Below are 14,996 nucleotides of genomic sequence, written 5' to 3'. Positions count from 1 at the left end.
AAACAAGTACAAGGTAAGTAGAAATAGAGTGTGTTTTGTACCACAGAGTAAAACTTTGTAGCATTCAGCTTTTTGAAAGTAGCTTTTCATGACTATTAAGAAATGAGAAATACTACTTTTAAAGCTCTTAAATGTAATAACTAACTGCGCAGGTGTGGCACTGTAAGGGTAACTAATTACCTTTTTAAAGTAACTTTTCATCCTCTGAATTACTGCCTGTGACAACCTGTATGTTTAGGAACATCAGCTACATTTGGAGCAGTTAGACAATATACAGTCTTCCAGTCAATGGTTTTAGTTTAAAAGTACATCATTCTGACATTGTATGGAATACAGCATTTTGTGTTTTCTTTTTGTATGTTCCTGGATCTCATTTCAGTGGACTGCAGCTTTGGCCGAGGGTCTTGCGCTTGGCAGCAAGATACAAATGATGACTTTGACTGGAGTCTTGTGGACCATGAGAATGGTAATCTGAGTATGGCCTGATTCCAGAGAGCCCTGTGCATGACCAGGAAGGGTTGGGGCAAGAGGGGAATGGCTGCTTCTGCTTCCAGAGGAAAGGTTGGGGATTACTGATTTTTCTAAATTACTTCAGTCCTTTGCACTTCATTGAATCTTATTTAGAGCAGACAAGCTGGAATGTGTCCACAGGAGGGTTATTAAAATGGTCTGGAAACCATGCCCTCTGAGGAACGACTTAGGGAGCTCGGTATGTTTAGCCTGGAGAAGAGAAGATTAAGGGGTGACACAATATCCATGTTTAAATATTTGAAGAGATGTCTTATTGAGGATGGAGCAAAGTTGTTTTCTGCTGCTTCAGAGAACAGGACACAACAATTAATTCAAACTACAGGAAACTACATCTAAACATTACGGAGGACTTCCTGCAAATAAGAGCTATTGGGCAGTCCCTTTGGAGTAAGGTCGATGCTTCCTTGGAGTATGGCTAAGTCTCTTTCTTCAGAGGTTTTTCTGGGAGTGTTTTGATTGTGAGATCCTGCGTGGCAGGGGGGTTACACTGGATGGCCCTTATGATCTCTTCCAACTCTATGATTCTACAGTTATATGTGTAATGCTTATCTCAACACTTGGATCTGTTGGGCTCCCTCTCCCCTCATATGGGCTTGTTATCAAGGCCATATGCAATGTGATCAACCATGGACTAGTGTAGATATAAGACAGTGAGGCAGTTTAGACACAACAACGTCAGTCTCATAAATGATGGTTTGGTGGACCAAGAATGAGAGCTGGTACCTTCCTTTTGTGTGCAGTGTAATGCAGAACTACTCAAAGTGTTGGTCTGATGCTAGTCACTGAGGTATTGGCAAGTTTCCAAGAAAGGAAAAGAGCAACTGTAGCCAGCAGACATAAATATGGTGACAGACCCTGACACATTGCCCCTCTCCCACAATGCTGGTTCTCCATACCAGCTAGCTTGAGATGTGCTGACGTAATGTAAAACTTCCAGGATTTCTTTCTCATTTATTTCTGAACCGGGGGGAAATGGTTTAATCTTGAATGACAAACCAGGACATTAAAAACTGTTTGATGCTGGTCTGACATCCTGTAATCAGAAATTAAGTAGCCGCTTCCCAGTTCAGATAAAAGTGTGGCTTAAAAAACAGCAGAGGATGTGTATTAAGGAAGAAGAAGGAGCACAAGAATAGAGTATCTGTTCTCAGGCCTATAATCCATGGCTTTCTACATCATAGTTACCTATGAAGCAAACTATGGTAAGTAGCCATCATAGTCAGGAAGAAAAAAAACCCTAACATTCTACTTCTTGCTTTCTATATTCCTGTGTATTTCTTCTAGGTGATGGATATTACATGACAGTTCCAGCCTTTATAAGTCACAAGGAGGATGTTGGTCGTTTGAAACTTCTTCTCGTTGGCCTTGAGCCAAAAAGCATTTATTGTTTAATTTTTAGTTACCGGCTTGCAGGAGAAAGGGTAGGGAAACTACGAGTAATCCTCAATGACATCAGTAGTGACCCTTCCTGGGAGCAAAGCATGGGGAACAATGAACAGTGGAAAACTGGACAAATTGAAATATCTGCAGGAGCTGAAGAAACTATGAATGTAAGTTAAAAGCTAAATGCCAAAAGTAATGTCCAGGATTACTAACTCTCTTTTATTCTGCCTTTTCCTTAGTGGCTTAGTAGTAAGCTTGGTAGTTACCTCTAGGTTCATAGATTGTACTGTATATCATTCCAAACAGGACATTGCTGTTGCCTTCAAGCCCACTTTGTGGGCTTCTTGGAGACTTTTGTTTTGCCACTGTGAGGATGACAGTACTGGACTAAATGGACTTAGTAGCTGGACTCATCTGGCTCACATGCATTAGCATAACGGAGCATTGTGCAAGGAACGTTTTCCTGAGCACTGTGCAAGGAGATATCTTGTACCTCCTTCTGCAGTGATTTTCTCCAGGCTTAGCAATAGTTGCTAGATGGCAACAGATAGAAATTCGCACCCCCAATCAAAAAAGGAACTGATGATACCATTGCCTGTTCTGTTCAGGCAGTCATCATCCTCTTGGACTTGCATGTAAGTATGCTGGCAAAACTTAACATACTGCCAGTGTTAAACAGGATTTGGCCATAATCAGAGCTAGCAGATATTCCTGTATTGTGGACCTGACTCAGGATAGACAATCTGTCAATTTCAACATCATTCTGTTTCTTATTTTTCAACCTGAAGGGGTTTTTGTGCGTGTCCCATCAATCCATTTAAAAAGTCATGAAATTTCATATATGTTGTTATGCATATTTCTCCTAATATAGAAATTTTATACACTATAGTTTTCCCTAATATATAAGGTTCTTTTTGTGAACATTTTCCTCTAATACATTTTCATGTATTGCCTGCACTAATAACTGCATTTCTGCACATGCAATTTTTTTGATACCTGCACATCCACTAATATATGAATTTTTTGACTGGACAACTGCATCACATAATTTGGCTGTGTTTCAGTTTTTCCTGTATTGGTTCATGTACAGTAAATTAGGTTAGTCTGCATTAAAATGGAAACAAAATTAGTTTTGCTCCATCCCTTTTGATTGATTGCATTATCATTTCAAAGTTTCAAGCATAGGTCTTCTTGACAATTCAGGATATTTTAAGTAGTCTGATTCATGCCTTAAGTGAAAGTTATATGTGCACTACAGTTTCAAGACTAGCTCAGTCAGTAAGGCTAGAAGTGATGCTGCTTGGGGGATTCTGGGAGATATCATCCAAAAAAGGGTACTGTAATCCCATTCTCCTTTTGTGCATTTTGCAATTGGGGTCTTAGGTCCCGAGGCTGTGAAAGGGCAGAAAGGTATGAAAGATTCTTGGGCCTATAACTTTAAGGGCTATCATCTGTTTTGTATTCACAGTTCTGTCACAGATTGCATCACTGAAATACATCTAGATAGTGGAACAAGCAGAGCAGGCTGTGAAAACATGGTGTAAGAAAAATGGTAGAAGGGCAACTGTGTTTGATGATGTAGGGATGTGCTAAAGGGATAAGTTGAAAGATGTTAGTTATTAAAGAAGGATTAAAGTATGAAATTAATGATCCATAAAAGCCTAAATAAAAACGAACAAATCGAATATAACTACTTTGGAGACAATCTTGAAAAAGCATTTAAAGTTGAGCGAGTTAACTTGTATAGAAAAAGTACACAATGTATGCACTGTGTGCAAAGCTACACAAAGGCCCGTTCCACATGGGCGTAAAGTACATCCCTAGGACGTACTAGGGTTAGGAAAGGGTGTGCTTTACACGCGCCCCTAACCCTAGTACGTCCTGGGGATGTACAAAATGGCCGCCATCTTGATGTAGCGGACGCTTAGCGTCCTCACGTTGCGCAGCGCTAATGACGCTGCGAGTGCGCCATTGGCGCCTTGCGGCATCATTAGCACACCGCAACAAGAAGTTCTTTTTTGCAGCACCGGGGACCCTCGCGGTTTGGCTGCTGGGGCTCCTCGGTGCCACTAATGGCGGCGGTGGCGGCAGACCGCCGCTTTCATCCTATTGCAGTATACAAATTCAGGTTTGCAGTATAGAAATGCATGAACAGAATGTTAACAGGTGTTAGTGTTTGCTTTATAAAGTGAATTTTGTGTGTTATGATGTCTGACTGCAGAATTTCTTGGGTTCTGGGTGAGTCACTAGAAAGGCCAACTCTCATTCAAAGTTTGTGCGGAGGAGGCATATTCCTGTATTCGCATACATACAGGGAGGAATTTACTTGTGAGCCAGTTTAACAATTTCTCGCTGCCCATGCAATCTTCCATCTTTTTTTTCTTCTATAACATTAAAAATAGGCAATATTGGCAGCTACTGGGTGTGTTTAAGTTCTCTTATGAAGTGCATGTTCCAGTGACATGGTATAGGAAAAATATGGTTGTTCCCATGGTTTTACAAGTATCAGCAGCCAGACTTTCATTTGATTTTTGTTTTCCAAATTTAGAGTAAGGGAAAGAAAAATAGGAAAAATGGGAGAAGAATTAAAAGAAGAAGCCCATGAAAGATGCAGCTGTTCTTTCTGCACCTACACTAGAGAACAAAGAAGTCAGGGAGCTGGTCTGCAACCAATCTCATTTAGTTTAATGGAAGACCCTATGAAACTTTCATTGTACTTAAGTGAGAAGAATATAAAATCTGTACAAGTAGAACAGAAGAGTATGAAATGGTAGGGTAATCGGTAAATTTTAGTACTTTTTTTTTTTAAATGTGATAACAATGTACAGAACACATAACATGGCGAATGAGTTTTCTGTCTTACTAACATCCAGTACCTGTTAACAACCAGCATCTCTTCAATAATATTTTTCCCCATTTTATCAGATCATCTTTGAGGCAGAACGTGGGAAAGGTACAACTGGAGAAATAGCAGTGGATACTGTGACACTATTTTCTGGCCTGTGTCCTGAAGACCACCTGTCATTGGATCATGTGTCTATATAGTTTGAATTTACTGTTCTGATTGCTGTTATATTATTTGCTGTACTAATAAAAAATGTTGTATCACTGTTGCCTAGATAAAATGCCATTCTAGAAATGACATTTTGAACTTCAATGCAAACAGAAAAGCAGATCTAAAATTTCTCCACTGAGATAACACATTTGTATATAGAACCTACTAAACTTTGTTTATATGTTGCTCTATTGTATTATATCATTTATGGTCAGGGCTTTACAGAATGTGAAATATTTCTTTAGCTCTCCTACAATAAATGTGCATTATTTTATATAAAACTCACTTTTAAGAAAACTCACATTTATATTTTATATTTCTTCTGATTCTTCTACAGGAATATGAAGCAATTTCTATAAAAGGATATTTTATCTCTAGTAACATCTAGGGCAGAGTTGTGTAGTGGTTTAAACAATTGACTATGACTCTGTAGACCAGGGTTCAAATCCCTGCTCAGCCATGTAAATCTACTGGGTGACCTTGGGCAAGTCACACTGTCTCAGCCTCAGAGGATGGCAAAGGAAAAAAAAAACTCTGAAGAAACTTGCCAAGAAAATCCTATGCTAGCTTTGCCTTAGGTTCAACATAAATTGCATCATCTTAGGGTTGCCATAAGTCAGAAATTATTTGAAGGCACAACATCTAGGTAGAGCAGAGGTAAGACAGGGTAGATCTATAGTAAAAAACTGAAAAGGAGCTGGAAAAACTTCCATCCATACCTATACCCCATGGGTCACAGTATCTCCCCCAACACAGAAGCTCTGGGCACATATTCTTGTTGGGATTACTCTAATCATTTCAGTGAAGGTGGAGGCCCATGTTTGCCAAGAATTCTCCATACATAACAGCATGCTGGCAAAACTTTGGATTAGGTTGTTTCTCTGCACTGTTGTAATAGAAGAATATGAAGAATATAATCCAAAGGAAAATCAGTATGTTTAAAACCATAGGCATCAGTGGACAGAAGAGTGCATCCAGGACCTGGAACAATGGATGCAAGCTACAGGAAAAGAGATTCCACCTCAACATTAGGAAGAACTTCCTGACAGTAAGGGCTGTTCGACAGTGGAACACACTCCCTTGGAGTGTAGTGGAGTCTACTTCCTTGGAGGTCTTTAAGCAGAGGCTGGATGGCCATCTGTCGGGGATGCTTTGATTGAGAGTTCCTGCATGGCAGGGGGTTGGACTGGATGGTCCTTGTGGTCTCTTCCAACTCTATTATTCTAAATGTGTCTAAATAATTTATGTATGAAAGCATATATTTACTTCTGCTTGTGTGCATTTATGCTTAAATTAGTCATGTTTCATCATGGGAAGGAGATATGTGCTGTATGCCAAAATTTGAAAAATCTTAATTCTCTCCTGACCTCCCATTATACTTTCTTCCAATACGAAGACACAAAAAATGCGCTTTTAAATAAGTGCAACAGTTAATCCTTCTCATGGATATTCGTGGTTAACAAAATACATGAAAAGTATTCCAGTGCTGAATGATGTGTCTGAGTTCTAGATATTGTTTTTGGAACTTATTCAAGTTTTTAAAATAAATAACAAGATTTGCTTTCAGTGTTTAATGTTAAATCTGATGACAGATGTGTACTTAAAAAAGGGAAAGCATTTCCTAAAGCTATCTGAACAGTACAAGGTATTAATTATAAATTTGGGAGGGGAAAAGCATTTGTAAAAACATTTACATTTTATGCACCACTGTAACCTATCTGTGCATTACTTACTGCTTTTAATTAGAATTAAGCTTGTCCTGTACAAAAGAGGTAAGAGCAAGCTCTTTTAAAAGAAGAAGTTACCAAAAATGTTCGTTTTCAACAAGCTTTTTCCTGCTCTAGTAGAACCCAATATAACATAAAATTAAATAGGTATTGTATTTTTCTTCCATTTGCTACGTAGGTTTATTGTTCTGTGCCTACAAGTCACCTTGTAGTTATGACAATCCTCTCCTAGGATTTGTTTTTTTTTGTTTTGTTTTTTGCGCAAGATCAGAAGGGGTTTAACAATGTCTTTCTCTGTGGCTGAGAGAGTGTGGCTTGCCCAAGGTCAATTGTCCACTTTTACCAGGGACAAAATGTGGAACAAATTCAAGACCAAACTGTAGGACAACTGCAGGACAAAACTCAGCCCAAAGTGTAGGACATTGAAGAAAAATGGTGGACCTTAAATGTCCTACATTTTGAGCTGAGTTTTGTCCTGCAGTTGCTCTACAGTTTGGTCTTGAATTTGTCCTACATTTTGTCCCTGGTAAAAGTGGACAATTATGGCAACCCCACCATGTGCTTCCATGGCTGAATAGAAATGCAAACCATGATATCCCACAATACTAATCCAGCACTCCAACTTTTACACCATGGTGGCTCTCACGGCATTCCGGCTCTCACTCGGTGTAGATATTCTAATTTCTGGTTTTCAAATAACAATCTGCAGACTGAAGCAGATGTAGTACAGTCACGGATTTTTTTATCCATGGATTCAAGCATCCACGGGTGAAAATACTTTAAAAATGTATAAATTCCATAGGCAACCCTTGATTTTGCACTTTTATATAAGGGACACCATTTTACTGTGCTATTTAATGGGACTTGTGCATCCATGGATTGTGGTATCCACAGGGGGCCCTGGAATCAACCCACAGTGGATATCAAGGGCCCACTGTACTTCTCTCTTAACCGTGTGGCTTATTCCCAACATATTGGGTGCCACCTGCCACAAACAAGAGTTGAAGTGCATCATTATGGAATAAAAACTGATACAGTAGACACAGTGGGCATCTGATGGAATAGAGAGAACCTCTGGGGTACTGTCATCTCTAAGTAAAGACTAAAGCTGCCCTCTTGTGGTTGCTCCATAAACAATGTACGTAGATGGTATTTAGCTGGCACTGTTGCACAGTTCCTTGCTGAACAAATTCCAGCGCAGCAACATTTTTTCAGATTTCCTTTGAAATGAGATCACTTGAGGCTTACCGGCATTTTGTAGAATCTGCATTTATTTGCAAATATGCCAGTTGAGCATCTTTATTTAAACACGGTAAAATATCCTTACGGATACGAGGGCAACTATATGAATATAGTTAAAACAGTACAACTTCACTGACTCCATATGAACTCCAAACACCCGTTATAAAAGAAAAAGACACTGAATACAACAGGAGTCCAAAAGAGCCAATTAAAAAGAAATAAAAAGGGACCGAACTGGCACCAAAACAGTTGCAGCATTGACATCAATCACATCTCCATGAGGAGGGCATTCCACAGGTGAAGACCATTTTTGCTGATGCAAAGCAGCCGCTGGAGAAGATCCTGATGGATTTAAGTCACTTAACAAGCTGTTATGGAGATAAATGCTCCTGAAGATATTTGAAGGCTTTAAAGGTAAGCACCAGTAGCCTGAATTGGGCTAAGAAAAGAATACATCACCAGTGCATCTCCTTCAGCATTTGTGTAACTGAATTCTGCCTGATTCAGAAGCTCCATGTGTCCAGAAAAGACAATACCAGAGCATGTACCACTGTTTTGGCACCACTTTAACTACCTTGACTTTAGGCTACTGAATCCTGGGATTTGTAGTTTGGTATTCAGCCTGGTCTGTTAGAGCTCTGATGCCTCATCAAAGTACAAATCCTAAAATTCCATGGGATAAAACCATGGCAGTTAAAGGTCCAAAACACATTGCAGAAATAATCGACTTTGAGACTGCTTTAACTGCTATGGCTCAATGCTAGGGAATTCTGGGAACTGTAGTTTTGTGAGACATTTAGCCCTTTCTGTCAGAGAGAGCTCTGGTGCCACAATAAACTACAAATCTCAGGATTGCTAGCACTGAGCCAGTGCATTTAAAGCAGTCTCAATCAAACTGGATTATTTCTGCAGTGTGTTTTGGACCAAAGTGGTGTCAAACTGCTTTAATTCTGCAGTGTGGATACACACATCCAATGAAGAATAGAAGAGGCGGCCGGGCATAAAACCTTAGTAAAAAGAAGCTTTGTCAGAGAAATGACTAAAAGTATTTCAAAGGAGAGCTTCAGCTCAAATGTTTGAATTTTTGGACTGTTCACCAGTAGAGAGCAGCATAGATTCAGAGATAATCTGCACATGATGGCTACAGTACATCTATTACAGTATTGTTGCTCTAGATTTTGGAATTTGTTTTATGGCAAACACAAGAGTTCCTGCTGCTTTTCAAAATACAGTAATATACATGCATTAAAAGAAGAATTGTTTAATAATTTCCTGAACCAACAGAGAAGCTACAATGTGCTTCACATAATAATAATAATAATCATATATTGTGCTTTGTAAATTTGACATATCATCAAAGTTATTATATCTTACTTCCCTTAGTTCTCTAGCAATACATATCTTTCATTTCATTACTAATATTCTATACAGCCTTTTTCACGTTAGTCAATTAATATATATACAGTAAATGCTAGCTTTTATTTATAACATCCTATTCTCCTTTTGCGCTTTATTCTGTCTCGTTCTTATGAATTCTTGCTCTTTCCGTTTTTTGACATCTTTCCTCACGATATTTAGTTACTGGGGACCATTCCTCTTCTGATTTCTCTATATCTTTAATATATATATATATATATATATATATATATATATATATATATATATAAAATACACATACATATATAGTGTATAGCATATTTCTCTATATCTTTAGCATAGTAGAATTAGAAAAGACTATATGAAATATGTTTAGTTTGGGAAATGAACCAAAAATAAAATAATAATAATCACTTAATTGTATTTTTCAACATCATGGCCTTTCTTCAAAAATATTTTAACCTCCTGCTATGGCTAAGTACATTTAAATTGACCTAGGTATCATCATCATCATTTGCAGCCTTGATTTACAAAGCAGTCCTCTGCAATGCAATCTTGTGCTTGCAGTCTCCGTTAAAAATTAGGAAAGGACTAGAGATGGACAAGTTGAATGATATATTGCTCTTATTTCTGTACAACACTCTTGTGTTTTTCATAGGGGGGGGTTGTGTTTACAAAACAGTAGAAATATATACATATACATATATATATATATATATATATATATACACACACACGCACTAAACAGTATCTTTCCCCCTAATACATAAAGGGAAGATGCATACTCCAACCACAGCCTCTGTCCCCTTTACTCTTCAGTTTAAACCTTTATGGTACTCATATGACACAAGCCCCACTCAAATCAATAGTCCTATAGATTAATAATGGAACCACCCTTGTATTTTCTAAATTTCATTTCCTTCTGAATTCCTTGTCTACAGTCCCAGCCTTAAAAGCTGGCAAGAAGGTTTATAGTTAGGGAGGGGAGTAATGGACGCTTTTTAGCAAAGCTTTCCTCCCATCAGCACTAAAACAATTGCAAGTACCCAGCAGCATTGCAAGCATAGTTCACACTGCGCATGCTCAGTTTGCCCGAAGAAGGGCAGGGGTTCTTCCAAGCCCACGCCCTCAGGGTAGCGAGTGCGCATGCGTCCCGGAGCCAGGGAGATGTTGGATGATCCAGGTCTGCTGCTCAGAGAAGGTTGGTCATGTAAAGGTTTTGGGTGGCTGGCAGTTTGGGAGGGATTTCTCCCCAGGATCAGGGGGTGAGTAAACATGTCCTACCACATTGTTATTACACTAGAACTCCCATGCTTCCCAGTCACTTTTAGGACTACAGTTTTCAGACTCTGCCAACCCATCTGCATGGCCATTTGGAGTTATGGTTCAAAAAGCAACCTTTGCAAGTTCTCCTCTGATTTGGAAATCATCCTCCTGTACCCCCCCCACACACACACCTTACAGATCAGAGTTTATACATACTTATAATATAGGACCTTGGGCAAGTCACACTCTCTCAGCCTCAGAGGATGGCCATAGCAAACCCTCTGAAAACCCCATGATAAGGTTAGGTTTGCCATGTAAAGGTTGCCAGGACTTGAAGGCACACAACACACACACACACTCTGCACATGCTCATAATCACTATTTATGTGGCATGCTCCCCAGCTGAGTGTATATGGGGTACCTGTGTTGACCTTCATGAAACTAAAGCCCAGATCCGCATTGCAGAAATAATCCAATTTGAGACTGCTTTAGCTGCCCTGGCTCAGTGCTAGGGGATCCTGGGAATTGTAGTTCATTGTGGCACCAGAGCTTTTTGAGAGAGAAGACTAAAGGTCTCACAAAACGAAAGCTCCCAGAATTCCATAGCATTGAGCCATGGCAGTTAAAAGTGGTGTCAAACTGGATGATTGCTGTAAACTAAGTGAATTATTTTAGCTTGATTACATTTGTCATGTAGCTCTGTCCTCCAAATAGTGGCTTTATCAAAATGTGATTCATTTACTTTATTTTTCAGGATCTGAGATGTCAAACACAAAGGTTCTCATGTCCTATGTGACAAACCGCATTAATTCTGCAGTGCAGGTGCAGTTGCAGTGATACTTTTGTTAGGCCGATCTAATAAAGGTGCAAGAACCATTATACTGAGAGCCAGTGTGGCATTAGTGATCTGAGCATTGAACTATGACTCTGGAGACCAGGGTTCAATTCCCTGCTCAGCCATGAAACCCACTGAGTGACCTTTTGAAGAAGTCAAACTCTCTCAACCTCCTCTCAACAAATCCTGCCAAGAAAACCCCATGATAGGTTTACCTTAGGGTGACCATAAGTCAGAAATGACATGAAATGGCAACATACACATGCACACAAATTAAAGGTGCAAAAATCATCATGCTACCTTTTGAACCACACTGGGTCAGGTACAGATGGTTTTTAAAAATCATATAAGGAAAGAAGAGCAATGTTAAGAGTCACAGGTCTGCATTTTGCTCACAGAGGTTCAGTGCCCAACTGTTTAAAGAAAATAAGTCTGTGAAGAACCTGGCAGCAAAGGCAATAAAAGAAGTCAATTGAAAATTTTCCTTTCTCCAGCTGTTAATAATTGCTTTGGAGATTCAGTTCTGATTTGTATTATGTGCTGCTTGGCATGTCTTGTGTTTGGTACCAGTGGTCTTAGTTTCTGCCTATAGAATAAACCAGGAATTGTAGCTTTTCATATGGCTCTGGATATGTTACGTCTCAAGAACTCTGTGACGTCAAAATTTGTTGATGCTGGATGCCCTCAAGTCATTTTTTTACTTATGGTGACCCTAAGGTGTACCTATCATGGGGTTTTCTTGGCAACTTTCTTCAGAGGGTGTTTGCCATTGCCATCCTCTGAGGCTGAGAGAGTGTGGCTTGCCCAAGGTCACCCAGTGGGTTTTTATGGTCCAGTGGGGAATCAAACCCTGATCTCCAGAGCCGTAGTCCAACACTCAAACCACTTCACCACGCTGGCTTAAAGTATTGAGGGATAATAATTTTCCCTTTTTAAGTTATTAAGGTACTCTGTCATTAGTTTGGTAAATACAGTTATGCTAATTCAGTGTGTTACCCGGGGACAGGTGTAGCTTGAAAAGTGTGCAGACTGTATTCTTAATAACAGCTTAATATCATTTACGCCCATGATCTGTTTAATTTTGATTTCATTTGGTCCATGTATATTCTGCTTTTGCTCCATGCCATATTGGGTACTATAGCCTTTGTATTTTCCTGTCCCTATAAGTGTTTTAAGAGTGTATTGCCAGTCCTAGATGCTTCCAGAAGATGTATTTGACCCCTTTTGGGGCCAGAAAAAAAGGCAGTTCTGAAAATGTAGAGGGATCAAGGGCTAGAAAACAGCTCTGAGAGTCATACTCCCAGCCATATTCTCACCATAAGCTGATTGTCTTGTGTAAAACAGGTTCTGCTGTTGGTTGCAGTTTTACACTTGGCAAAATGTACAGCCTTCGCACAGCTGCAACACAGTTTGCCTTGAAAGAACTACTACAGTGTCCTGTGTTTATGAGAGGCCACCATAGAGGATACGTATGCACCCTACAATTATATAACATGTAACCCATGTCTATTTTCTTAGAAGTAAGCTCTAATAAATTCAATGAGTTTACGTTTTGGTCATCCTACATAGCATTATTGCAGCATTATTTATTTTATGTACAGTATTTAAAAGTTTTATTCCATACTTTTAGGGCATAACAAGGCCTAATGAATTAAACACTAAGAAAACATTGTCACAACCTTCCTAGAATATGTTGGTATATTGCTATATTGATAAAGCAGTATAGTGGCTTTATCAAAACACAATTATTTTATTTTATTTTTCAGGCTCTGAGATGTCTAACACAAAAGTTCTCATGACTAGAGCTGACAGTATAGAGAAGCTACTGTCTGAAAGAAAATACCAAGATATTGGAATTCATCTTGCATATCTTGAAACAGTGGATATGACTATTGATGATTTGCAGGAGACTGATGTTGCCAAAGCTGTGTTCAGAATCTTTAAGACTTGCCCTTCTGTATTACTGAAAAATAAGGCAAAGCACTTACTCTCAAAGTGGAAAGCAGTTTATAAAAAGCATTACAGTCCATCAAGGCAATTTAAATGTGCATCATTTGATAATGCAAATGAGGATTCTGGTCACCTTCAGGTAGTCTCTGAAGATGTAAACACTTCTGAAAATCTGAACCAGCATGACAAAATGTGTTCTGCCAGTTCCAGTAGCTGTCTGACATCAGAAAATCCTTCAAATGATGGTGGCAGTCATGTGCAAAAAGATAATGCAGCTCAGCCAGCACTTCTGGGTTGTACCAGTTCTGTAAGTGAAACAGGCCAACGGCAGGATCTCACTATGGCTGTGAGGTGTAAATGCACACAGCTTCTTTATGAAGCTTTGACTGTGTCCTCAACAAGTAATGAAGAAAATGAAAAGCACCACAAAATAGCGGAAGAAATTGAAGAGCATGTTTTTGCACTTTACGCTAGCAATGATAGAAAGTACAAAAACTGCATCCGAAGCAAAGTTTCTAATCTGAAAAATCCTAAAAACTCTCATTTAAAACATAACCTGTGTAGTGGGGTTCTTAGTCCTAAGAGGTTTGCTGATATGTCTGCAATGGAAATGGCGCATGATGAACTGAAGCAGCTAAGGGCTTCATATACAGAATCAGCGCTTCGGGAACATCAACTTCCCCAGAGGATCAGTGGTACACCAACAAACAAAATAAAATGTAGGCGCTGTGAAAACTTTGATTGCACGGTTACAGTGATTGCCAGGGGAGCTCTTTTCCTTCCTAGTTGGGTACGAAACACAAATCCAGATGAGCAAATGATGACTTATGTAATTTGTAATGAATGTGGAGAGCAGTGGTATCACAGCAGATGGAATTGTTTGTAGTTATGTGTTCTGTAATGATGGTGTCTTCAGAGGAGAAAATACGAAATTATTAAACGGCATCTGAATATGGAAATATTTTCAAGTCCTTCAATGTTTGTCATGAAATAAAAAACTATATGTGACTCATGAGACAAAATAGTTACAATATTACTAAAGAGATTGGCCTAAATCCAGTTGTTAATCTCAATGGGTCTACTGTATTTGGAATGAACTATTAGATTTATGCAAGAGTGGGAATCATGTAGCCCTCTAAAATATATCTAGAGAAATCCTGGGAGTTGCAATCCAACATTATCTAGAATTTACACAATATTGGATTGGAATTCCCAGCATTTCTCATCACTGTGGTGTTGGCTAAAGCTGCTGGGATTTGCACTGCTACAATATCTGAAGTGCTGCATGCTTTCAACTCTGATGTAGGCCATTATCTGGAAATCAGAATGACTAACTCTTTTTCCCCCCTGTTATAACAATTAATGTTGTTGTTCTAGTTAAAATTAATGTCATTTGATTTTTCAAATGTATGCAGGTTGAGTCTCCCATATCTGAAATGCTTTGGACCAGAAGTGTTTGGGATTTGGGATTTTTCAGATTTTGGAATATTTGCATATACGCAATGAGATATTTTGGAGATAGAGCCCAAATCTAAACATAAAATTTATTTATGTTTTGCATACACCTTATACACATAGCCTGAAGGTAATTTGATACATAATATTTTAAATAATTTTGTGCATGAAACAA

The 14,996-nt window shown here is 38.9% G+C and overlaps 2 protein-coding genes across 5 annotated transcripts in view; both read left to right on the top strand.

The window, feature by feature from the left end:
- The window catches only part of EGFL6 (EGF like domain multiple 6), a 53,377-nt gene extending 48,123 nt beyond the window's left edge, over nucleotides 1–5,254 (top strand). Inside the window, exons 10-12 of the mRNA XM_042460609.1 lie at nucleotides 380–466; nucleotides 1,816–2,081; nucleotides 4,840–5,254. Of these exons, the coding sequence (XP_042316543.1) occupies nucleotides 380–466; nucleotides 1,816–2,081; nucleotides 4,840–4,959 (473 nt within the window). The 3' untranslated portion in view covers nucleotides 4,960–5,254. The remainder of the gene's footprint in view (nucleotides 1–379; nucleotides 467–1,815; nucleotides 2,082–4,839) is intronic.
- Nucleotides 5,255–8,259: 3,005 nt separating this feature from the next.
- On the top strand, nucleotides 8,260–14,791 carry TCEANC (transcription elongation factor A N-terminal and central domain containing). 4 transcript variants are annotated; one of them, XM_042460613.1, is made up of 2 exons: nucleotides 8,260–8,352; nucleotides 13,183–14,791. In XM_042460613.1, exons 1-2 carry the CDS (start codon nucleotides 8,322–8,324, stop codon nucleotides 14,250–14,252), a joined length of 1,101 nt encoding a protein of 366 aa, XP_042316547.1. In that variant the 5' UTR covers nucleotides 8,260–8,321; the 3' UTR covers nucleotides 14,253–14,791. The 4 variants fall into 4 exon arrangements, with proteins under 4 accessions (XP_042316547.1, XP_042316545.1, XP_042316546.1 ...); XM_042460611.1 differs by lacking the exon at nucleotides 8,260–8,352 and adding an exon at nucleotides 10,454–10,498; XM_042460612.1 differs by lacking the exon at nucleotides 8,260–8,352 and adding an exon at nucleotides 10,470–10,516.
- The last annotated feature ends 205 nt before the right edge of the window (nucleotides 14,792–14,996 follow it).

This window comes from Sceloporus undulatus, chromosome 3, assembly GCF_019175285.1.
Source record: "Sceloporus undulatus isolate JIND9_A2432 ecotype Alabama chromosome 3, SceUnd_v1.1, whole genome shotgun sequence".
Classification (NCBI taxonomy): domain Eukaryota; kingdom Metazoa; phylum Chordata; class Lepidosauria; order Squamata; family Phrynosomatidae; genus Sceloporus; species Sceloporus undulatus.
This window is presented reverse-complemented; position numbering and strand designations above follow the sequence as displayed.

Coding starts and splice junctions, on each gene's coding strand:
- TCEANC (XM_042460610.1), top strand. CDS start 10,490: ATGATCCAGGTCTGCTGCTCAGAGAAGGTTGGTCATGTAAAGGTTTTG. Junction 10,581..13,182: donor TTTCTCCCCAGGATCAGGGG/GTGAGTAAACAT, acceptor TTTATTTTTCAG/GCTCTGAGATGTCTAACACA.